This window comes from Phragmites australis, chromosome 3 (assembly GCF_958298935.1).
Source record: "Phragmites australis chromosome 3, lpPhrAust1.1, whole genome shotgun sequence".
In the NCBI taxonomy this organism is placed as follows: domain Eukaryota; kingdom Viridiplantae; phylum Streptophyta; class Magnoliopsida; order Poales; family Poaceae; genus Phragmites; species Phragmites australis.
The window spans coordinates 23,558,248-23,584,766 of record NC_084923.1 but is presented as its reverse complement, the minus strand read 5'-3'; the positions used below and the strand labels follow the sequence as shown (position 1 = coordinate 23,584,766).

General features: G+C 41.3%; 2 protein-coding genes across 3 annotated transcripts; both read left to right on the top strand.

The window, feature by feature from the left end:
* Positions 1–13,062: 13,062 nt before the first annotated feature.
* On the top strand, positions 13,063–17,776 carry LOC133912667 (serine/threonine-protein kinase RIPK-like). Of its 2 annotated transcripts, XR_009908844.1 has the most exons (5): positions 13,063–13,869; positions 14,900–15,036; positions 16,376–16,499; positions 16,653–17,293; positions 17,330–17,776. XR_009908844.1 is itself a non-coding variant. In XM_062355518.1 (4 exons), exons 1-4 carry the CDS (start codon positions 13,290–13,292, stop codon positions 17,189–17,191), a joined length of 1,380 nt encoding a protein of 459 aa, XP_062211502.1. In that variant the 5' UTR covers positions 13,063–13,289; the 3' UTR covers positions 17,192–17,776. The 2 variants fall into 2 exon arrangements, 1 of the variants encoding a protein (XP_062211502.1); XM_062355518.1 differs by having other exon boundaries at positions 16,653–17,776.
* A 3,735-nt stretch (positions 17,777–21,511) lies between these two features.
* On the top strand, positions 21,512–26,190 carry LOC133911101 (guanine nucleotide-binding protein subunit gamma 3-like). Its single transcript, XM_062353316.1, has 5 exons — positions 21,512–21,893; positions 23,416–23,468; positions 24,021–24,065; positions 24,145–24,198; positions 25,888–26,190. The coding sequence occupies exons 1-5, from the start codon at positions 21,774–21,776 to the stop codon at positions 26,135–26,137; spliced, it is 522 nt and encodes a 173-aa protein (XP_062209300.1). The 5' UTR covers positions 21,512–21,773; the 3' UTR covers positions 26,138–26,190.
* Positions 26,191–26,519: the final 329 nt, after the last annotated feature.

Genomic DNA, 26,519 nt, shown 5'->3' with positions numbered 1-26,519 from the left:
TCTCACATGTATATGCATATATACTATATATATTTATATTAGCTCACACAATCAACCAACAAATCAAACAATCAAATATATAGGTACTCTTTTATAAGAAAATAGTCCTCAATGTATATTTGTATTTATACATATAACACACATACTCACATATATGTGTATATGCATAAAGGCACACATACACACTTAGGGTTTCTATTTAGTTTTTGCAAAACTCTTTTATTTTCTTTGAAAAAGTTTGTAATTTTCTTGATTTTAGGAATTTTGGCTGTTACACGTCATGTCAGGCAATAAATAGTTCACTTGCAACTTTTCAAATAAAACAACTTTGCATTATGAACCCTACTACTATTACACGTGCAACCAGAATACAGTGTTACATGACAGGGTATAATCTATTCAATTATAAATAATACAGTACAAGGAAATATAACATAAGGCTAAGACAACACAAAGGGATGCATTGCTTCTATTCATACTGACTTAGAATGAACTACAAAGACTCTCGTGACTCCCAGCATCCCCCTTGACCATAGTACGCCGGTAGTGGTGGTGGAGGAGGAGGAGGAGGAAACTTGGTGACACAGGCAGGGGCACCAGGGATCGAGGCATACGGTAGGATAGTCGATGTGGATGATCAGCTTGTCCTCCTCTGGAAGGATTGGAATTTCATCAACCTCACACTACAGGTCGAAGATACGGTCTTACAGGTGATGGATGTACTCCTTGATGTTTTGTTCAATAGGAGGATCGACCTATCTTGAATAGTGGCAGATATCATTGTCATTTGAATCCTAAAAAAAATAGAAATTAAATACTACAATGTCCTACAGTACGATATTGAACTTGTTGGCACTCTCACCCTTCCAAGAGGACATCGAAAGAATCGATGGACTCCGTTAATGCTACCATCATACATCTGCACAACACAGTCGTATCCATAGGAGCACTTCAGTCACTCCTCTTTCGGGTGGTCATAAGTCCGTAAATGATGGGGTGGCCGAAACTCACTCTTTCACTGCAAAGGGAAGTTCTTGAGTAGCTCCTCATACGCACTATGACCAAAAGAACCCTACCATATCACCGGTGCCCTCCCTGCGCCAGTAGACCCTCTAGATCTCCCTCTCCCACCTCTAACAGTCATTCTTTCATTATGCCTACAGTTGCAACTATGCAAAACCTTTATAGATGCACTACCGTGAATTAATTATGCTAACATTACCGTTAAGACTTACATACGACGCTTATCGTGACGTTTAACCCTAATCCAACAATTTGAGATATATCCTTTTCAAACCTAGGCTTTTCAGAAGTAGCTTTTTCAACGTAGCATATTCAGAAGGAGCCTTTGCAGACGTAGCATTTTCAGAAGTAGCCTTTTCAGACATAGCCTTAAAAGGAGTAGCCTTTTCAGACATAGGTTTTTCAGAAGTATACTTTTCAGAAGTAGGCTTTTCATATGTAGCCTTTTTAGTAGATTTTTCAGAAGTGGCCTTTTCAGAAGTAGTCTTTTCAGACTTAGATTTTCAAGTAAAATCTCCATGAACTCGGTCCATGAACCATCACTGATTTTCTATATAAATAGCAGCCCATGAGGCACCTTGTCCAAACAAACCAAACCCTTCTTCTCTTACCAAAATGGCCTTTGATCCTCACCCGAAGAAGTCAATGCCAGATCTTTTGCCTGCACAGGTCGAAGCTCCAATGTTCTGGTGTGGAGACCTAGGTAGGGTTAGGAAGTCTAATGACTTCTCAGACACCTACGGCAGGAAGTTCTTCATGTGCTCCAACTACGAGTATGACCCGTCGGAAGGCAACATCCGTTGTTGATATCACAGCCAAGTACTCGCATATTATAGAACTAAAACAGAACTATATGTCGTTTACCACTTATGAATTTTTCCTTCTTTGCTAATCTCCACCACCACTATGCAACTTCGCACAGTGGATCGATACTGAGCAGAGTGAAGTAGATGTGTTCCTACTGCACACCGAACACCGGGCGGCATGGAGACGATTCTATGAAATAGAATCCGACGACATAAGAGAGGCGACCCACAAATGCCTATAGGAGGAAGAGCGGAAGAGGAGAGAGGAGTAGAACCGCTTCAAAGAGGAGGCACATGAGGTAGATTGGGAACAGAAGTGTGAGGCGGCGAGGAAGGAAAAGTACCCACGCTGCACTCAATAGAGTGTTAGTAGTAATCGGTTAGTTTTAATTATCTAAAACATGCTAGGTTTAGAATCGATACATGTCTAGGTTACTTTTAGAATTATACCGTACATGCCAATATCGTCATTACTTTATGTATGTATCTCTTTAAATTCTCTAAGGCGTGTTAGGTTTGTCGTCATTACATGCCAATGATGGAATGAAAAATGTATCGAACATGCCACTATCATTATTAGAGTCGGTGTATGGCTTGTGGTGCTTCGCGTAGTATAACATTTCAATATTAAAAGTGGTATTGTTTAGTACCGACATATATATAGATGTACACTGAATTTTACTCTGGCTATGCCTCACTAAATACATGATTCTTCCCAAATTAAAAAATATATTAATAAAAAACAAAAAAATAAAGAAAGGCCACCTGTTGGCACATCGTTTGCAGATAGGTCTATCGGCATTCCAAGTCCCAACAGGCTAGTCGGCTATCACCTATCCCGACACCCATATCAGTGTCTTCTTGGGGGCCTATCAGCATGCGGAGTGCCCACATGCCTTTTTTGCACCATAAGTGTGCCGACAGGCCCTTGGGCCACTGGCATGTAGGATGTCGGTACGCGTTGTGTCGATAGATACCTATTCTTACAATTTTATGAATTTTACTATTAATTTTGTAATTTTTTAATAAAATTATATTATTAAAAAAATCTCAATTCAGTAACTTCATAAGAAATACTTCTTGGTAGATACTTCCGTGAAAATGTTGTGTCAATTGACCGATTAAAATTCACTTGTTGCTATTCTACAGAACAAACAAGCACTACTCTCACCAATTAGGAGACCAAAGCATACATGTTATTATTACTAATTGAGGTTCTTTTTAAGTCTTGACGTTAATCCTCAGATAAGACATATTAGAAAAATATAGAAATCCTAGAAATTCTAAAAAAAAAAGCAAACATCCGGCCATCAAACTCTAATCGTCATTAAAAACAATAGTCATTGGATCTAACATATTTCTAAATTATCCATCTTTACCATTATAAAAAAATTAATCTAAAGTCCCTAATACATACTTCTAGATTATCCACATCTATTATTATGAAAAACTTAACCCAAGGTACTATAATATCTGCTTCTAAATTACCTAATCTGCCATTATGATAAAATTAACCAAAATAATCCAAATACCTGCTTCTAAATATGCTATCTACCATTATAAAAAAAATCTTTGAAATTAATCGGTAGGAGAACTGCTAATTATATTAATAAAGAAAAAGAAAAACAGAAAAAAAGATACAAGCCCATACTCAACTCAGAACTCCATACAACGGCATAGGGTTCACGCTGGCCAGCACCAACACACACAATGCGCACAGCACCAACACATACAATCATGGTTTGGCTTACCGACCGGAGCTCGATTACCGAGCTCCGGCGGTAACCGAAAAACCGCGGTTACCGTGGTAACCGGTCAAAAATTTAAAATAATTTGGACAAAATTTATTTGGCAAAATTTGAAATTTAGGGGGGGATCGCGATTTTAGCCGTTCACCGACCGGTTACCGAGCGGTTTTTTCGATTTATCGAGCAGTTTTCTCGAATTTTCCGCATTGTCGGTAACCACTCGGTTTTCTCGATAACCTCTCAGTTTTCTCGATTTATCGAGCGGTTTTCTCGATTTTCAATGAAGTTCAACAAAAAAACCCAAAAATTATCTCAATCTTGTAAAATCAATAACTAATTCATCTGAGCTTCAAATCAAGTGAAACAAATTTTGTTGGTTTCCTTGTAACATGATCTACATGATAAAAGTATTTATACTCATAAAAAGTTCAAAATTTTCTGTGAGAAATTGTATTATTTTAAACCAAGTTAACCAAGTTACTCTTTGCTAATCCAAAAATCATGAAACTAATTTTATTAGTCTTCTTACATGATCCTATGTCTTTTAAAAATACATGAACTCATGAATTAGTTGTTGTAACATACAGGATTGTGTAAATGTGTTGCGACTAGATTAATTCATAACTGACCCATCACACCTCAAAAATTAGTGAAACCAGTTTTATTAGTTTATTTATACTATGATTTACGTAGGAAAAATAATATTAGACTTGAAAATGTTAATTAAAGTGTTGTTTCTTAACATATTCACTTTATTCTTGTGAACTTTGAAAAAACCATAGAGAAATTAATAAAACTCTAAATAAAGTGAAATCAATTTTAAAGATCCTCTTAAGATACATTTTACACAAGAAAAATATGTGTTTACATGTTAAACTTTTCCTTAACATGAGTTAATAACTGAGCCGCACGCTTCAATTTTTTTCATTTTTTTCAAACTTCCTCCCTATAGAATATGATGCAAACGACATTATTTTTGAATCTTTTTTTCACAGAAGGTCTTAAAATTATGTCTAGTTTTTTTTAAGATTTTGTTTGATTTTTTTTATTTTTTTGAATTTTTTGAATTCAAATTCGGTTACCGTTCGGTTTCTGAAACCGAACCGGATTGGGATGGTCGGTTATCGTGATTTTTTCTCGGTTACTATCGGCTTTTTGAACCCTGCATACAATGCGCATGACACGACCAAATGAAGGACACAGACTCCCCACCATTATAACAAAATTAAAACGAAATGATGCTACTTTGCAATGTTCCATATGCTTTTTTACCTAAATATTAATTTAGGTCTCTCTCAATAGTGCGGTGGAGTCAAGAGACAAACTAAAAAGAAAGAAAATATTATACTATGGATGGCCACACACATATTAACAATTATCGTGAACATGAGAAAAAAACAAGAAAAATAACTTTACGCAAGACTAAAGATTTAATATATGAATATAGTAAGGAAACATAATCAATATACGCTCAACTCTAAATCCTAAACGTTCCTTCACCTAAACATTAATCTATCCTCTCAATTATGTTGCCGAGTCCTGAGGCAAACTAAAAATGAAAAGAAATATTATATCATGGATGGCTAAACACATATTAAGGAATATCGTGAACATGCGAAAAAAAATAAGAAATTTAACTTTGCACAAGACTCCGATTCAATAGGGGAGTATAGTAAGAAAACATGTCAATATATACACATCAGTCACCTCTAAATCTAAATCATAGGCATTTTACGAAGTTCTATTATTCATATATTTTTCTAGAATATTTCTAGCCCAGGTACGCGTAAGAGTTGATGGACTAGTATCTAGCTAACAGTGTGAAATAATGGGAACATGAACAGTTAGCCATTTCTAACTCTTCCTTTCATCTCCCCTAAAGCCACTCAACCAAACTGACAAGTTTGTTTGTACCCTGATCACTCTTACATACTTAACTAACTGCGATAAATTAAGCTGATCATCTGCAAGACCAAGACCACACGCACGCAGCCACGCACGCGCTAATGCTAGGTGGCGCACGAGCAGTCAGAGACGACGGTTCTTTGTCGGAGAAGCAGGTAAACCGATGATTGCAGCATGAAAGGCTAGTCATTGGTTTAGCCAATATTCAGAAGAGTCCAGATGCCGGACAAGTAGATGCATGACTTGTCCCTCCCTAGTTCCCTACTTCCTAGTGATTGTTAGTCATGCTGATCTTTTTGGTTTCTACCTGAACGAGATAGAGCCTAGCAGCTTTGTTTACACTGTTGACACATAAACAGGGCTGCTGGTTAACACCTTGAACAGCAAGTTATTAGTTTAGGATTAGTCTAAGGGGGAGAAAAGTGGCACATGACTAGGCATGATGTTCCTCGTGGGTGGCCACACACACGCATATGGAGAGAGACACACGCACACACTAGTATCAAAACTAATGGTGGCTACTGAAGAAATGGGCGTGGAAGTAGAAGGGATGGTTGACTAAATCGCAGCAAAGATTTTAAGTGCCTGCTTCTACCCGGCAAATTAGGATAAAAAATACAATAATTGTCCAAGGGTTGCGCTGATCAGCAGACGTATATAACATCACTGACATTGATGTGTTCTAACAAACTCTGAAAGGATAACCAAGAATCTCCCTGGACATATTTTCTCCTATTTTTCATTCCAAAAACCCTACTCTAGGATGCATGCTGTCGTAAGGGAATATAAGTAGACCAATTAAATATTAATTGAGCTAGTTCTTCAATTAGAAATTTTGAGATTGGAAAAAGGATACGATGAGCGTGTAGATGTGCAGATACATATTCCTCCTCTGGTTTCTGAGCTTAAAGAACTGTTAATCTGTTATCTAGAATGTGTAGGTTTAACATCAGTGAGATCACACAAGACTCTTGAGATGTAGTTGTACCTACCAAAGTGTTTTTCTCAATCTAATCTATTCTAGCACAGAAGACAAAAGAGGAAGAATTAGGACAGAGTGACATATGGCTCACAGATGCATGTATATAGTGTGTAACTATATGCTATATATGTCTTCGTCGTTGGTAAGACATTTGGGCCTTCATGCAAATAGATGGCAAACCAACCCTCCTATTTTTTTCTCTGTTACAAATTAAATTCTCCGCTTGATCACCAATCATTGACTGCATACGCAAGTATGCCTACTGGTTGAGATGATGAGTTCTTTTTATGTACTTCTAGAATGTATTGGTCAGTGTGTTACTACTACCAAAACTCGGTGTGTTTCTATAATAACTGTCTGTTTTATGCTAGTATTCTTTTCAATTGGGAATGTAACAAGTGAAAACTCCTCATGCGAGTCTGCAATGGGAGCCCTCCGATCCACTTTGGAGAGGCTGACAGCGTGTTTGGTTCGAGGATTGAGTCCATCCGACATGGGCTGATCCAGCATGCGCCGAGGATTGGCTCGTCTGAATGTCTGATCATTTTTTAGGAACGAATCGGTCCTGGAGATTGCTCTGCGGTTGGCTTGCTGGAACTCTACGCGGAACGTCTTGGCGACGGATAACGCGATCTCGCGACGCAAACCAAACAGCGACGTAGTTTCGGTTTTTGCATCGGATGGTCTCGTGACGCAAACCAAACACGCTGTGCATTACGCAATCCACCGTGAGCAATGCTATACTTTTCTGAATCTGAAGCACATCTGACAAGCTCCGGAGCATTCATCCATTTCCCGTTTGGATACTGCATCCTACTACGGTGGACTTTTTCAGCTTTTGGTGGACTTTTGCGATTTTTTCGGTCGTTGCGGTCAGTAGGTGCATCACGCGTTCAGGAACGAACACACGCCATATGAATCCATCAAACGTGCGACGGGAAAAGTTAAACATTTTCCGTCTACTCGGGTTTGGAAGATACACACCGCACGGGCTTAGCCTCTTTTAATTAGTGTTGAGACGCCACACGGAGGCAAGTTGTCAAATGTCGCCTGCCAGAGCGCGGAGACGATGAAAATCGCAGCATACCTGCCTCTAGTTTGAATGTCCAATTTAACTGCGCTTTCAAAGGGACTTTTTAATCTTAGATCGTGGCTTACAGATCGGTTGGAGTTTGGGCAGCCTCTTCTTCCCTTCTCAGGTATGCATGAGGGAGCTAGCGCTCCTTATACAAATACATTAGCATCCAACAACTCATGTCGCAAACATTGGCACTCTCTAAAAAGCAACAAATGTGTGTAACAAATTACGTTATAATTTGTTTGTGAAACTCCATGCTATCCAAAAAATACTCCCTCCAATTATAAATACTTGTTATTTTGATCCAGATCTAGTTAAAATTTTAAAATTTTGACCATCAATATCTTCCAAATATTTAGTTTGGAAAACATCATACGTGTAGATTTATCTTGAAAATATTTTTATAATATTGTATTTTATTAGATATTATAATTATATTCTAATAGAAAACAATGATCAAAATTACCATTGAAGACCGTAAAAAAATTAAAAAACTATCATGTATTTTTGATTGGGAATTTCATCCTTCGCATATTGAGGGCTTGTTTGGGTGTTATGTGTATAATTCCCTGTGGAAATAAAAGTCGGGAGGGATTTTTTTTGACAAATCGTACCCCTTGGAAATTACCTGTGTGTCTTGGGAAAAAACGAGAGGTGAAAAACCTTACCATTCACGTCTTTTTGAAAAAAAAAACCTACCATTCAGGAAATAAAAAACAAATGCAGAAAACATAAACAAGCTAGAAAATTTAGAGAAGAAAAGAAGATATGCTACAGTAGCAATTTCACCGTCTCCAATCTAGACCACCGGGAATCACTTGAATTAGTTGCAGTTGAGTATGCTTCACTTTAGCATACGGTAGGTTTGGCCGGAAAAATCTAGATTCCGGTCGTCTTACGCAACGAGGCCAATCCAGATTGGAGACGAAAGACGCACTTGGAACTAATAGAGAAGAGCTCGATTCGGGTGTGGGGGATGTCAATCTGGGTGGGGAGCAGTCCAATCTGGTAAAGGTTCGAGGCGAGGAGGTTGATCTGGAGCCAGCGTAGGTCCATCGTTGAGAGGGGAGCAAGCATCGGAGGTCCATTGACTCCGTCGTTGGGTGTCGATATCCACCTCCACTGCCTTGGTCTCGATTTGTGCCGCTCGAGTTCCGAAGCCAATCTTGTTGAGGCCGCGCGGAGCAGAGAATGCTTAGCCACAACTGAATCGGATACGCGCGGAGCAGAGATGCACAGCCACAATCGAATTGGAGCAGAGATGCGCATGGTCATGAAGGAGATACTTGCGACGAGGCCACGTGTCAAGGTGAAGATGCCGGCGGCAGTGTAGCGACTCACGAGATCGGAGCAAGCGAAGGCAGCGGCGGCGGCGGCGACGAGGTGTCGCGAGAGCGGAGCAAGGGGTGACAACGACGGGTTCTTCTGCCACGAGTCAGGTGGCATTTTCTTATTTCCCTGTTGTTCCACGAGTTTCGACATGGAATGGACCACGGAATTTTTAATCCGTCTAACACCCAAATAGTCACTGAGGTTTGACAGGGGAGTAAACCCATGGGCTACGTTAGACCAGGGAATGAGCCGAGATCCCTATGGGGATTGAGACGTCCAAACAAGCCCTAAATAATGGTGTAAAACATGCCTTTTTAGTTTACAGTGCGATGAATATGGATCTGAATTCTAAGGTACTTTAATATTAAAACGACTCCTAAAATATCCAGAGTAAACACCTATCCAAATAAGGGGTCAAAATATTTCAGAATTTTAAACAAGATACTCCCGTTACTTTCCGCGTACAGTACAAATGTTTAGTATTCTCCTTTCTTCGGAACAAATTGAAGTTGCGAAGGATACGCCGAATGCTGATTAAATAATTAAGTAGTTTGCATTTTTACCATGTGGAATGTTCGTTGCGAGTTTTACTTGACACCATGTCTTACGAAAGTTTAAGCGCAAGTTGTGTAAGAAAACACCGGGTTTCATTACATAGAAAAACTATGTATATATATATATATATATATATATATATATATATACACACACAAACTTTACTATAGGCCCCACATGTTGGTGCTAAAGGGCAAAGTTTTGCTACTTTGCTTCAGGGGTCCATATGTAAGTAAGATAGTCAAATCTTTTTCGGCGTTTGCAACGCCAATACTAGCTAGTGTTTTCTGCCGACCTCCCCATGCAAAGAAGAGAGGTGAGAGATTGGCACGAGGGAGAGGGAGATGATATGTGGGTATTTACGGGGTAGCAATATTTTTTATTTAGGAAGTAAATTTTATAGGATCATGTTAAAAAGATTTATATAAGATTCTATTCATATCATCTATCATGTGATCTAATGATTGAGCTGAAGAAGAGAGGAAGTTAATACGTATCATCACAGCTGAAAGAGTTTTTTAAGATCAAATTATAAAATTTATTTTTCTTTTATCTGACATACTGGACCGAAAATGCACAGTAGAAGCTAGCATCTATGAGCAACGGAACCAACTGGTGTATATTGCATCTAAAGAAACTAGCTAGTGTTATGTGAACGTATTCATTAAGTGAGATTCGCTACATCTTATGATGTGCAAAGCTGTTAAAGCAGCGACGGCCCAACAAGATCTGTTTGGAGTCTTTGTGATCGTTTTGGACAACTCTAGATTTCAAGCCTAACTCCAGCATAATCTTCTCCTCATTAATTGAAACGAAGGGAGAGATGGGGAAAGGAACTAAGTAAACCTTCACGTGGGCATGCTTGCACGAGAACGAGATCGTTTTCTAGCAAAATCAAAGCCCTGCTGGCTTGTTCTTGTTCGTAAGCGATTTCTAGAAACCTACTTCATCTCCTTTTGGGGGGCTGTGCACAAGAAACGGTAACCTGTCGTTTTCGCTGCCCATTTTTAACCCACCTCAAATTGGCTACGTGTTTGTGGCAATGCAGGCACCACGAGCGTCTCGTTGTTTCACCAGTACAAAGAGAAGAGAACAGGCCAGGGATCAAGGAAAGGTTATGTTCTTTAACAACCTTGATGGCTGGCACATCTGAATATCTCTCTCTCTCTCTCTCTCTCTCTCTCTCTCTCTCTCTCTCTCTCTCTCGGGTGATGGAGATGACATGGGCCTCCATTTCGGCTGTCCAGCTCATGTTGCATCTATGAGATGGGAAAGTCGACGCCTAGATTGAACTATTTTCTCCTAGGATGATTTGATATGATCCTCTCGATGCTTCATTATCTTGTAGTGCAACTAAAAAGGTTCAGACTATTAGGCCACAAAGGCTCTTTTTATAAAGGGCCAACGTAATTGAAAAATTACTGATCTATGTAAGTTGAGATTAATTCGGTAATAAACATTATCGTTTGTGATTGATTCGTAACACGCGCGGACTTAAAAATGACTGGTATTTTTGTTGAGGCTTCAACTTCCTTGTTGGTATACCACTCCAATCCCAGTTTCTCCCTTTTCTTTCTAGGCATTGACCAAATGAGGTAAATTTCCTAGCTAGCATAGTTAAGTACACGCCTCCTAATATTCAGGCGATGGCTTCCACACTGGAGTTTACATTACTATAGAAAGGTATATCAGTGCCGGTTCAAAATATTATTAATATCGGTTTTTTAATCGGCACTGATATCAGTGCTGAGTCTGGAACCGACACTAAAATTTTTTTTCACTGTCGATTCTCAGCTCCAACCGAAACTGGTGTTGTTCTAGGAGCAAAAAAAAAAAAAAAAACAAGCCTGCTCAAGAGAGCTGGCTCCGCTCCTGTCGTCGCGGTGCTTCTGTCGTTACCGTTGCAGCATGATCAAATCGATTTATCTCATCCATACGAATACATCTTACAATCAAAATGACTTATCTAATCCATACAACACATCTCACAATCAAATTCAGTACAACAACACAAGAATGTGCACATAAATCACTACAAGATCTCGCATCGTCGGCAGTGACATCCAGCTCCACTGCGAGCCCTCGTCGCCGAACTTGCCGTTGGGGGATCTCTTCTGCACCGATGTGCTGCTCCTCATCCTGCATCGGCAAGATAGAGGGAGAATTCGCATGCGTGAGCCAGGAATGTGGATTGAATCGGAAAGAATCGGATGGGGAGCTTTATCGAACACTTGCTCGACCAACTCCTGCTTGCATCGGAGGCTAGTGCAGAGGTACCCGCGTGTGCTGCGCGGGCTGAGGCTGACACCGAAGGTGAACTTGGCACCGCACCGGAGGCTCCTACAGCCGCGCCATGCACCGATCCACCTGCAGACAGATTCAAAAGACACGCATTCACTGCCTGCAAGAATCGAATCGAACAGAGCGAGGATCCAATCCACTCCGCTCTTCTCTCACCTTCTTGAGCGTCTCACCGCCTCGCCGGTCGTGTTCTCATACACGCTGGCGCCCTTCACCGTGGGCTCGGGATGGTGATGGCTGAGCCGACCGTCCCCGAGTCGGAGGATGCGCTGGGGCAGGACCTCCAGCTGAGCCTTGCACACGCCGGCTTGTGAGAGGAGCAGGGCTGGCGGTGGGGGGAGAAGGCAGCAGAGAGCAATCGAAGGCAGCAGAGAGCGAGAGAAGCTGAGGTGAGTAGATAAGGGAGTGAGAGAGACGGCACGAAGAGATAAGGGAGAGAGAGAGACGGACGGGAGCTCAAGCCAAAATCATGTTGGATTCCAATTTTCAGGTCTGAGGACGGGAGCTCGAGCCAAAATCCAATTGGATTCCAATTTCGGGTTTGAGGATGCATCAGTGCCATTTGTAGATGGAACTGGTACTGAAAAAAGACTATCAATGCCGGTTCGTACCTAGAACCGGCACTGATAGTCCTTTTCAGTGCCAGTTTTTAGCGCCTCACTTATGTTTCGTGCGAGAGAGATTAAAAACTAACACTGATAGAGCTCTACTTATGACCGGTTCTGTAGTAATGTTAGCTACTGGGGTTTTAAGGTTTTAATGTTTTTGGGTGGTTTTACATGCCTGCCGAACATAGAAGTGTTTGGAAGGCAGGCCGGCAGATGGAGGAGGCGGACAGTGAGGTGACATCAATAATCCAGGACTCCATTGTAGCCAGATGGATCCAAAACAAGGCTCTCCTAAACATCGAATTAAAGATTCAACTAATTTCTGCACTGCATTCAATTTCGTAGCAAGAGAAAGTTAACCAAGTGGAAATGTGGAATTAGTAACATCTTTTGGAGAACAAGGGCATAGTCAGCATAGGAGTAGGAGGGACGAGGGAGCATGCATTTTCAACAGTTCCGTTAAAACGTCGAGACTAAAACCAGCACAAACTACTGCTCGTGCTTTATGAGCCAATAGGAAGAAAAAGAAAAAGAAAAGGAGAAACAGAAGAAATGAATGCGTGTTTTGGGTTGTCAAGTCAACGGTCAGCGAAGCGACATGTCATCGGATGGAGTGGAAATGGAACGCCTCTACGCGGCCGTCCGTTCCCGTCATCCCGTGCTACCGGTGGAAGCACAAGAGGATCGGAAGGCGTCCATATATCCGGCGTGCTTGGTAGGTCATCCCTCCACACCTCCTCCCTCTACAAATACTAGCAACCTCGCTGACTCCCCAGCAGAGCGAGCTCCACCCAGACTCGACTCGGTCCAACACCGGCGAACCATCGATCGGAGTTACGTTACGTTGAGAGCGGAGCCTGGTTGTTACTAGCCTGCTTGTTCAACGGATCGATCGATCGACGGATTTGCGGCGCAGGCGTGCGTGGTCGGGCTTTGCATGGTGCTGCGATCATGACGAGGTCGTCCAAGAAGCAGCAGCGGTCCATGTGGAGGATCCTCTTCGGCGGCTGCCTCGGCGGCGGCGGCGCGGCAGGGAGCGGGAAGGTCCGTCCCGGCCCGAGGACGAAGCAAGTCGGGGACAGAGGAGGCGGCGGTGCCGGTTCGTCTCCGGCGGCAGGGCTGCAGCAGCGTCTGTCTCTGACGGATGTGATGAGCACGGCGTCGGACCAGGACCTGTCGGTGTCGCTGGTGGGTTCGAACCTGCACGTGTTCACCGTGGGGGAGCTCAAGGCGGCGACGCAGGGGTTCATGGACAGCAACTTTCTAGGCGAGGGCGGGTTCGGGCCCGTGTACAAGGGCGCCGTCGCGGAGGGCGCCAAGCCGGGGCTGCGGGCGCAGCAGATCGCCGTGAAGCTGTGGGACCCCGAGGGCACGCAGGGGCACAAGGAGTGGCTGTCGGAGGTCATCTTCCTCGGGCAGCTGCGGCACCCCAACCTGGTGAAGCTAGTGGGCTACTGCAGCGAGGAGGAGCACCGGCTGCTGGTCTACGAGTACATGCCCAAAGGCAGCCTGGAGAACCATCTCTTCAAGAGTGAGTAACTAGCATCACCAATTATATCTGAGATATTACACTACTTTCACTAGGTAGCTAGCTAGCAGTTCATCGAGCACCAGTAAAGATTTACTAGTAGTTCTTAATGTGACTGAGAGCTTCGCGATTTATGGCCTTGAGAACTAGCAAATCTCATTCATTCATTCATTCATATTCTCTCTCTCTCTCTCTCTCTCTCTCTCTCTCTCTCTCTCTCTCTCTCTCTCTCTCTATATATATATATATATATATATATATATATATACGGCATCAGCAGAATGGATGACATCATCGTCTGACAAACTAGCTTGGAGCCATGTATGACTGTACGTATGCATCACCTAACTGGGTTGGACCTCACCTTAGCTGGTTGTACTGCACTACGGCTATACAGCTTACTAGTATTAGTATTTTTACCTTGTCAACGAGTTCGTTCTTGCTAGCTGCCTACCTATAGCTTTCATCGATCGACCATCTACGTATGTGCTCCAGCTAGCTAGCCCTGACTTGATATCGAGGATTAGTAAACGATGAAATAAATTTAGAAAGGGACCAAAAGGTAGTTGACCAGTCTTCAAATGAGCATGTTTGACTTTATTTATTGGCTCCTTCGTTCTTCCGTTCGTTGTAGAAAGAACTAATCCATTCTACACAAGCTTTTTGCGTTCCTGTGGGCGGAGCGTCTGCAGTTTTTCAAAGTAGGTTTTCTACAGCTAGCTAGCTACCTACCTAGTTTTATACAGAAATTAATAATACTGCCATTATTAGTGCATACGCAGGATTGATCCATTTTCAATAGTCACATGAAGCTCGCATGCGCCAGCACGTTGACAATTGAGAATGCAGAGATCGTTCTTGATATTTTAAAGAAGAAGCGGTTTTTGTTTCAGTTTGGGCATGCATTCCGCTGCTAGAATGATGATGCCAGAGATGAATCGATCGATAGATAGATGGAGTACGATAATACACACTGCGCTGCGGTTTATTACTGTGCTTAATTTGTGATGGGTTTGCGCGTGCGTGCATGCAGAGTTCCCGCCCGTTCTGTCGTGGTCGACGCGGCTGAACATCGCGGTGGGCGCGGCCGAGGGCCTCGCCTTCCTTCACGACGCCGAGAAGCCCGTCATCTACCGCGACTTCAAGACATCCAACATCCTGCTCGACCCGGTAACGTACCTTTTTTTAATCTCAGGCCCTATGCTTTCTTTAGAGAATTTCTTCAGAAAGAAAATATATATATATACGACACTAGCTAGCAGTGCATTTCTTCAGGAATCTCAGCTGATCGATCAAAAAGGAGCCTTAATTTCAAGTTGCATGGTTGTAATTGACTTTTCAACTGCTAGGGTGGACAATAGATAGCAAATATCCGTATTATCTAATATTCGTATTTGGTTAAACATAAATATAGTAAGAAAAATTCATATTCGATTGATAAACGGATACAAATATGGATATATCTGAATTTGTTTCACAGATATGAATATGGATATATCCAAATTTGTTTTCTTAGAAATGAATATAGATATGAATAATATCTGTATCTGAATATATAGAAATACTTATATGAAATATAAATATGAGTAACATGAAGTTCTATTATTTTATCTTGTCCTCTTACTAAATTCTTTCAATCCTATCTAATATTTCATTATTTGTCATTGTACACTTATACTGCAGCGATAAATTTGGCCCTTTCATCTCCTATCTATTGGTCTAAAATCATCTAAAGTCAAAATATTGTATTAAAAGTGGCTTTTTGTCTTAAGGTAGAGGATCAATCCACTAAAAATGAAGTTTCTTATGTTAAATTGCTATCATGCTCGTATCAAATAAATTTATTATTTTACAATTTGTCATTAAAGCTATAGGATATTCACATACAATTTAATCTAGTATGTATTCGGATGCGGATTCATGTTTAAATAATCCAATTTATATTCACGTTCGAGAATATTCGGATTTATACTCGTATTAAAATATAAATAGTAATATAAAAATAGACTATTCGATTCGTATATCTAATCTATTTCCACCTCTATCAACTGCCCCATGACGACTCGTGGGAGGGCTGGGAAAATCAGTGTCGTTTTCGATGGCATTGCAAATTTGAATAGTACTTTTCATCTCCTTCCATACTGTTTTTTCTTCCGAAAGAAACGGAAGGAAAGTAAGGAAAAAAACAAGGAAGAATAACATACCTGCTACCGTTATTTAAAGCCCTGCTTTCTAAGCTTGATCAAATTGTGGAAATGATTAGACTTCGTTCGTTCTAAAGTTTCAAAAGTGTTCAGACTCGGGGTGCTACAATTCTTAAAAATAAAAAGGCATAGTGCATTATTCGGCTGCAGTCCAGTAAAATTTCGGAGTTAGGAGCTGGGGCATGGTGGGCTGAAACTGATTTCGTAGATAAAAATGGGCCATACTGAACTCAAAGCAGCCCAATTTGAGGAAGATACACATCGATCGAGTCTATGCTAATATAACGCATGAATTCAATCTCCAGGACTACAAGGCGAAGCTCTCGGACTTCGGCCTCGCCAAAGACGGCCCGGAAGGCGACGACACCCATGTCTCGACTCGTGTCATGGGCACACACGGCTATGCCGCGCCAGAGTACATCCTCACAGGTGCTTACATCCCCTCTCTCTCTGTCCCCAGATAAAATATTGCATTCCCTCAAGGAAAAGCTAAAATACTGTAAAAAAATTTCTTCAAAATCTTTAAAAAAAATCTTTTTTCGCACCTCTAACTTCATCAACCATTTAAATTTCAATTTGTAGGTCACCTCACCGCAAAGAGCGATGTCTACAGTTTCGGCGTCGTTCTCCTAGAAATCCTGTCCGGAAGGCGGGCAGTGGACAAGAGCAGGCCTAACAGGGAGAAGAACCTTGTGGAGCACATGCGGCCGTGGCTCAAGGACCCGCAAAAGCTGGCTCGGGTCATGGATCCAGCCTTAGAAGGCAAGTACTCCACCATCGCGGCACAAAAGGCGGCATTGGTGGCATACCAGTGCCTAAGCGGCAGCCCAAAGAGTAGACCGGACATGTCAAAAGTTGTGGAAGAGCTAGAGCCCCTCCTCAACGTCACAGACGATGTGCCTGGTGAGCCGGTGTTGTTTGTGACAGCACAGGAGGACGCGAAGGAGGAGAAGGCAAGGAGAAGAGATGGCCAAAGAGAGAAGGGCAAGAGCAATGGCAATGGTTATGGAAGGCGCAATAACAATAAAGCTAGGTCTCCAAAGAAAAGTGTCAGAAGGCGTGCCCCAGCCCAAAGCGGGGAGCTTTGGGAGTGGCATATGCCCGGAGAAGGGAAAGTGTAGGGTGGTGTACTTAACAATGCTGTGTACGGGTGTGTGTAACATGAAGGTGTAAAATGTGGATGTGGTGAGCACTCTTCTCTGACTTTTCGTTCAGGGGTTCAGGTTTGTTCAAGGGTTCAGGTTTGTTCAGGGGTTCAGGACTGCACCCGCTGTAATTCCTCGTTTCTTTGCGTTGCTATTGGCTTGGCCTCCGTTTCTTTACTTCATCTTTTCTTACGGTGAGATATTCCAAAGCGAAGGCAAAGTACAGGCCATGATGTGTGATTGCACAGTCGCACTTGTCTTGTTTTTGTTGTTGCAGTGCAGTGGATGCTAGAGAGGGGAAGGCACAGTAGGGCAGGGGAGCCTTTTTAGACAGAGTGGGACAACGGGGAGCAGTGGTGCGGTGCAGGTGCCCACTTGAATCTTTTGCAGCACAGTTAGACTGTGATGGGCAGCGTCCAATTATCTAGGCCCAAATCTGAAATGCAGCAGAGATCATAAGGATCTTCTAGCTGCAAAAATCTATGAGTCAAACACTGGACCAAATATTCGATAATGTATTCCCTTAATTTGGATCCTTGCAAGGTAGATTTATCGGTGGTATATCAACATATATTGATCAGTATATCTATTTCACCGCATCACCTAGAGTTCAGGTCGCGATTTTTCAGTCAACTGTGTGAACATGTGTGTCATAGAAGAAAAATATGTGACAGCGAGGTTAGGGATGGTGGATTTGGGTTTAGGTGGATTCATCGGGAGTCATGCTTAAGAGGGATGCATAGGGAGACGGTGGGACCAACGGATCGACGGTGTGACGAGGCGTCGGAGTGGACACACCTAATTAAATATGGATATTTTCTTCAATATACTATGATTTCAGATAATGTAACAGGGCAGTCAGAAATCTTTCGTGGGTTGTGACAATGTATAGGGTACGTATGTTAGTGTGTACTAGTAGCATGCATGTTGCTGGGCTTGGGATGCGACATGCCAATGCCAGAAGAAATGGACAACAAGGCAGTAGGTGTGATGTTGACCGTAGAAGGCTGCATCGAGCACTGCGGCTCTCCCACATTCACATTTATGCATACAACTTTTGCGCTTTGAATTTAAAGGGTACTCAATTATATACATATGTATATATGTAGGACCCACATAAATAGTATCTACAGTGCCATAAACAATAGCTACAGTACTTGGATCCTAAAATCAATCCAATTCTTAGAGCTTTAATATATAAGTATTGATTTGCAACTGATTCATATCACCTAGGGATTGGAACAACAATATATATATTTGTGATACTATCGTCATAGACAGTTTCCCATTTAAATTACGGAATAAAGTTTTTTTTACAAGAAGACAACTTACGAAGAAGATGAAGAACCTCTGTCATATCAGTTCGCCGTTCTTATAAGGGTTTGTTTGTTTCTGAGCTTCTGTTTCTGTCAGAAGCTCAGAAACCAGAAGCTTAAACAAACAGATTTACTGAAGAATGATTTTTGAAGAAGCTAAAAGTCTATTTCTGAAAAAATAAATTAGAAGCTAAGAAGCTAGATGAGAGTAGTTTTTTCTGAGAAGTAGTATGTTGAGAAAACAAAATATTATTATAAAACCCAACAACTAAAATTAAAAAATAGCTTTTAAAACAACTAAAAACATAACATTTTAAAAAAACCCAAAACAAAAATCCAAACAAACCGACCCTAACTCTAATTCTTCAACTGATAAAACCATTAAAAAAAATCGAAGCCTAGATGAGTCGATGCTCCTCCTACGTACACATGTGTCGACACGTATGGCATACATGTTGGCCCATTTTATCGTGTAGCTCTTATCTCACAGACGACGGTACAGTACGTGCAGTACCATCATCCTCGCGCCTTTGCTGTAGATTCGATTCGAGGCGAGTTCCGTCATCTTGACAATACAGCGGCGAGGGGCAACAGCTAGCTTCTCGGCCACAGCTAACTCAGATTGGCTAAGATTATTTTTAATAGACACTTTAAAAATTTATCTTATATAATATTATTATAGTATTTTTTATTTTTTATCTTCAATAGTTATTTTATTTCTCACCTTACATCACTTTATTTTTTCTCTCAAGCCCACGTGCATACTATATGAATAATGATGCGGATGCTGTAGGGTACCAATATATTTGAAGTAGCTCATTCTCACTCCGCAACACTGTTTACCTTGGTACTTTAGCTGTTGGAGGCAAAATTCCAACGTAACAGTATTTTTCAGATTCCTATAGCACTGAAAACCTCTCCTCCTGAAGATGGCCTAGGGGTGTCTTTAATAAGCAGAGATATCGTTAGCTTGTAGGTAAGAGAGTATATTTTTTAAAATTTATATAAATCTTATTGTTTGCAATTTTATATATTTTACAAAGAGATGTTGATATAGGATCTGCTCATACTATAAGAGCTAGTATGTACTTAGTTCTTCTAGTACGAGTAATCCCATCTTAATATCTCTTATCTGTGAGCTATAAAAACAATTATAAACGATGAGATATATATAAATTTTAAAAAATATACTCTTAATATCTCTCTTCAATAAGTTTAAGAGTTAGCATTGTTCCAACCTAAAGGAGATACTTAAACTAGCCTCAACGTAATCAAAATAAAAATAATAAGATGTTCTACTTATTAAGTTAGAAACTCAAATGTTCTATTTATTAAACTCAAATTATTATTTGAGTCTAATATATATATATATAAATAAAAGATTATCCGATATCTTATACATCTCTAGCCTTAACGTGAGTCCTCTCCTTGACCCGGCCGACATGTTGAGAAGTTGAGGTTGTACGGCGGGCAGGGGGCACCGAGTCGAGTGACGGAGCATAATGGCCGACATATGCGCATGCACTATATACGCAGAAAAGAAGAAGAAGAAAGTACAAGTCTGTGCAAATGCAAAGCCCATCCGTACGTATAACTCCCCCGTTCCCTTTCCACGTACGCACTCTTCGATCAAACAAAACCTGCCTTCTCGTTCTGTTCAAACGACGTCCTTTACGTTCACGGTTTTTGCTACCTATATTTTCATTTACTTATCATCAATAATTTATTATAATAATTTTAATCGTACGTTTTTTTAATAAATTTTATAAATATTTAAAAGTATACAATATCAATAAAATATATTCTACAATAAATCTAATAATACGAAAGATTGCTATAATAAATTATTGATGACAGGTAAAAAAAATAAAGATAGTATTTTTCCTTCTATTAACTGGACTGAACGCTGATCATGTAGGAACCTATTGGTCAATTTTGCTCACACACAGAACTGTCGGCAAAACCTTATTTAATCGAGAATATGCAATAAACGTATTTCATTACCACACTCACCAAACGCTTGGTATAGTATTTGAGGGTCAGAGATAGCGGGTGGATCTTGGAGTATTGGATGACAAAATCAAAAATTCCTAATTTTTTAGCCATCTGTTACCCGAGATTGTCAGCATAAAAACATAAAATTTGTGATCTCATTATTTCTGTGAAGCAAGACTGGCCAGCTTGATGACGCTAGCTAGCAGCACATGTAGCACGCTGCCCAGCGTGACAGCAGCGAGTGGCGGGAGTAACAGTATACACATACGCCCCGGCCCCCACTGACTGCACGCCGCCTGGCCTGTCCGTCCGTCTCTCTCCAGATCCGGCCCCGACAGTCTTTCAAGCCCCATCCTCTCTCTCCTCTGCCATTAGGGCATCTCTCCCAATAAGAGATAGTTGTTATGTCCGGTTTCTCTAGCTTTCTTAAAAAATTTCTATTCCTAATTTTTTATTCTTATGCTTAGAGCTATTTTTTCACCATCTCTATTTTTATTTATCTTTTTATCAATTTTTACTGTAGCAATTTTGACTTTATATTTTCCTAGAAAAGCTTATAAGATAACTAAAACTTTCATATCATTGGATTCATCGTGAAATATATTTTATTAGTATTATATAATTTAAAGTATTTATAAATTTTTCGAAGAAAAAATACAAGATTAAAATTGCTATAGTAAAAGCTGATGATAAGTAAACACAACCGGAGATACTACAAAGAAAGATAGTATTTTTTCTCCTTTAAAAACTAACTCTATAAAATTCTCATCTCACCAATAAAATTCATTTTGTATGAGATTCATTTCTATTCATCTATTTCTCTTCTTATATATCATATATATATTATAATAATAAGAGTTAGCTGCTATATATATAGCTATAACTTTTGAAGGTGTCCCAAGACCTCGCTTTCTGTCGCGTAGTTTCCGAGAAAAGAAGGCCTCGCGCTGTCTCTCCCCTCCATCGCTACCGCCCGAAACGGCAACCCGCCAGCATCCACTCCCTCTCTCCCTCCACCTCCATGTGCTCTGCAGCTCACTCCACCACCATTTAATCCACCGAGCTAGCGCCAGCAGCTGCTCCATCACTCCTTCCTTCCACTTCATTCATCACTCGCCAAGCTTGCTCCCCATCCAGCTAGCTCCGGCTTAATTCGAAGCCCGTTTAACTTTGCTGCTGCGGCGGCGGCGGCAGTGCCAGCTGGCTGATCAGCTCGTCGATCGGCCGGCCGTCCAATAGTACTAAAGATGGCAATGGCGGCGGCGGCGCCGAGGCCCAAGTCGCCGCCGGCCTCGCCCGACCCCTGCGGCCGCCACCGCCTGCAGCTCGCCGTCGACGCGCTCCACCGGGAGATCGGCTTCCTCGAGGTACTACTGCATCAACTGTGTACATCACCCACTTCAATTCTTGCACACATTCACACCATTTATTTTTTCTCCTCCCCCAATATATATATATATATATATATATATATATATACCGTTCTCCACTGCACTAGAAAGAAAAAAGTAGTAGTAGTAAAAGAGATGTTAACAAAATGTGTGTGGGTCAACCAAATTAATTGCATGTGAGATCTAGCAAGAACTGAAATGCTTAGTTAGGACGAGTGATCATAAGACCGTTAACTGGATCGCTCGTAGTTAATCAGTTTAATCGCTTGGCTTCCTCTGGGCACGTGCGGATCGTACCATGGATTTGCGCGCGTGTCAAGCTAGGATAACTCTGCCCTTTTATTCCTTTTGCCTACCATTTCGAACTCCATCCTATCCTGCTGGAGCTGGAGGCCTCTCTCTCTCTCTCTCTCTCTCTCAGAGAAGTGAACTATTGTGATGTGAAGGGGTTGTGTTATAGGGTTTAGGGGTCTAAGATCTACGCGATGATGATGGAAGGTCCACGCCTTGATTATTTCACCTTCATTTTTTATATCATATGGCATACATGGTTAATAAGTTACTAATTAAGCTCGGTTTGACTAATCATGTACGCCTCTCCTTGATTTTGACCTTGACTTTGACCGGTAGGCCATCTAAATATCAGCATGCATGTGGCTAGAACTTATTAGCCATTCTGTAAATTCTTACACTATCTGTATTGGAGTGGTGCTTTACGATGATAATGACATGCGCTTAATAAGCCGCGATTATCGTACTGCGCCGACTAGCCATTTGCTCCTTGCCTTTCAAAAAGGGTCCATCCAGCTCATGAACTTCCAAATTTGTATGTAGGCACATACTAAGCATAGAGCTGCTTGTGATGGACTGATGGTACTGGGACTGCTCCAGATTTTAGCCATTCATCCTGTCCAACCTGTTCACTAAGAGCTAGCAATAAAATATATATTCTTGATTTTTTTATTAATGAATATACTCTTTAGTGCCAGAAGAAAAACCTTGCAGGCATGGGCCAGTCTATAATGTGGTTGACAAACTCATTTCAATGCAAATTGATGTTCTGATAATGATATATATAACAAAAAACACAGACTTACCGATCACATATATGCTATCTATTGATCTTGGAGCAACAAAGTCATGAAAATGTTAATCTGCTCCCGCTCTTTTAATTCAAACTATGAATTTCTTGATATGCATGATATGCATCCTCGTTATTTGTTTAATGTATTATGCTGTTTTGGAACAAAAATGTTCATGCCAATGTTGGAGTGTGGTTGTAAGATTGCAGTACCTCGTTAAAATATTGGGAAACCCTCTGATTCTCTGCAGTACTTAACTTTTTGGGTGTGTTGTGTGTTAAAAATATCCCAGACACACCTGAAAAGTTGACAGGCTGAACACATGGCTTTTCCTTACTGTATAATAATACTGTTACCAATAAAATATTATAATCCTAAAACACAAAATTTAACTCAAGAAAACAATTTCCTTGTAGGGTGAAATAAGTTCCATTGAAGGGGCCCACGCTGCCTCCAGATGCTGCAAAGAGTAAGATGCGGTTGTTTGTTTTTGGGCAATGAGTAAGCTGCAGAAATATTGCAATTTCTTATTCTTGACTAATTATGTGGTGCTGTTAGGAAAACTTGAGTACTGTCAAGGACGCCCAGATACTTGTCATTTTACAAGAATAACTGAAAAATTAGTGAATTTTCTGTTGAGACTTCAAATCATATTCTCCGTTCAAGTATGCATGTAAATCAGCATGTTAGAGGCAAACTACTAAAAAACTCAGCGCAAACCAGCTTTTCGCAGGGATGTGCAGAAGACACACACTACTTAGAATTATGTTAGTAAGTTTGCCTGTATCAATTCCTCAAAAAGAAATTGCCAGTATCGTGAAACTGCATTAACATGTAAACCTCATGTTTTGAGTAGCACGCTTTGGGTTATTGTGCTTTGAATTTGTTTCCTATTAGTTTCATTCAAATTATCCAAAGATAATTGGTTAATTCAAGTTTCCAGTGCATGCAAAGCACACCTGAATCGCGGCTGTTGTTGAGAACGTGGAGAAAGATGATTATGTTGATTGCCTCTTTGCAGGATTGATGAATTCGTGGGAACAAATCCCGATCCATTCATAACGATGTATGAATTTTCAGGTTGAGAATTTGTCTTTAACTTCACATAAATGGCACACATTTTCTTACTCTCTCTTTAAAAGCAGTCGGTCAGAGAAACGAAGTAATGATCAACCTCACCAGTTTTTGAAGAAGTTCCGGTACTTTCTTTATTCCCAATTCTTAATGTTTTTGGTTCTTTCGACTCATAATTATGTTCTTTCTTGTTAATTATTCCCGAAAGGACACATGAGAAAGATTAATCAACACAGAATGGAAAAACTCACCTCTAGTGTGTTAACATTCATTTTTCTAAGTACAAGTCGGATAGATTCACACATACCACGCACACGAACACATATACCTACATGGGTGTGTCTAGTACACATCCAAACCGGATTGAAGGCCTACAACGCCGGTATATATTTTGATCACCGAACGTATTCACATTTGCATAAACTATTTCTACTGAGAATTTAATCCTGGGAGAAAGGTGAGCACGCGTGCTGAGTCCGAGACTCAAACTTAAGTGGGTACGATCAACCAAACGATTCTGAACTATACTTAATTCTGAGCTATGATTCTCAATATGTTCAGGACTATCACTACTTAAAAAAACTCCTTCACTGTCGGTTCATAAAGGGGTTTTACTACTAGTTTCGGAGTCAGCAGTGGGCAACGGGCAGTGATAGTCCTGATTATCACTATCAGTTATCACTGCCGACTGTGGGCTTCAGTCAGCAGTGATAGTAGGCTTTAGCGGCAGTGATAGTCGGGTGCCGAATCGATCTTTTTGTGGCTGAAAAAGTTAAAAAAAAAATTTCACCTGAAGAACCCCATGCCCGCGCCGTCGCAAGTCACAAGATTTTTCGCGCGAAATACGTGCGTGTGAGGTTCATAGCACTAGAACTCGGAACCTCTCAACTCGTGCGATAGGTCCTTACCATCTCACCATAAAAGTACTAGTGATACCATTAGCATATGCAATCCTTTTGACATCTTTTATCTGAAACTTCAAATAACTATTTGGATGTCTAAATGATATCAAATGAAAAGTTTTCAACTACAAAATTGTAAAACTCGTCGAGGGCTACAATTTTGATATAAAGTTTATCCTCATCCGACTTTGTATGAAAAAATTATGAATTTTTTATAATAAGCTGTCATCTAATATCACTGCCGGCTCTAACTACAAGCCGACAATGATAGTATCACTGTTGGCTCATGGTTAGAGCCGGCAGTGAAAACTTGACTATCACTGCTGGTTCTAGCCACCAACTTGCAGTGATGCTTGTAGCTAGAGACGGTAGTGATGGTGAATTTTCACTGTCGGTTCTTTTCGAATGACTTTTTAGTACCAGTTCATAATACAAACTGACAGTGATATTCATCACTGCCGGCTTGTAAGAAACATACAGTGATGAGTCGGCATATAAATGTAATTCTGTAGTAGTGTATCCGTGCATGAATATATATCCTGAATTTTGTATTGCGTATGGAGATTTTGTTTTAACTAGGCAGCAAATTATTTCTTAGTTCCTTGGCATAAAACTGCATGCCTATTTAATGAGAAAACAAATTGTCCATTTTCTGATTCTTCAGTATAGTCTGTTCAAATAGAGCAACTTTACTAGTCTCCTCTTTTGTAGGACAGAAAAAGTAAGTGCAAAAAACACAAATCACATTTGAAGAACAATCAACTCATTGCTACTAATAAAACATCTACATGACACTTTTCAGAACCATTGTTACTAATTAATTGGCTTAATAATTCCTGAAGTTGACGTTAAATAGTCATCAGTTCAATGACGTTGTGCGGAATAATAATCACCGAGTCAACGTTTCTGCAGGGCAAAGACGTGCCTGAGCTACCTCTCGTGGATCTGCTGTTGCGGTGGCTGCTCGCCGATCCGGATCAAGAGGCCGCCGAGCTGCTCCTGCGCCGGGCTGAGGCGGCTGTGCTGCTGCTGCCGGTGCCGCGTCGTGTACGCGGGCTGCGGCTGCTGCGTGCCGTGCCCGCGCTGCTCGTGCGACTGCACCTGCTCCTGCCCCAGGTCCAGCGACGCTTGCTGCATCCCTCGGTGCTGTTTATGTTTGTGATGAGGGCGATTTTGGCGTGCGTGCGTTGCAGACTGATGATGTTTTTGGTTATTCGCAACGTGGTCTTTGTTTGGGTTTTTCGGTGCAAAGAGAGTACTCGCTGACTCCGATGGTGAACGCGAATCTTCGGCATTGACCGTGACCCGCCCGCCCTCCTATTCTGAGCTCCTTCTTCCTCCTCGCGCGCCTACGCCCCTCCGTGCGGTGCGCTGAGTCTGCCCCTCCGCCTGCTTCTCCTTCTAGTCAACTCATCCTCCTGTGCACGGGAGCTTCCCTTGAGCTCCCCAATAGTTCCCGTCGCCGCCCCGCCGGCCTTGGCACCGCTCGCGGGCCGGACTTCAGCTCCGCGCTCGGCTACTCCATCGCCCGACGAGTTCCGCTC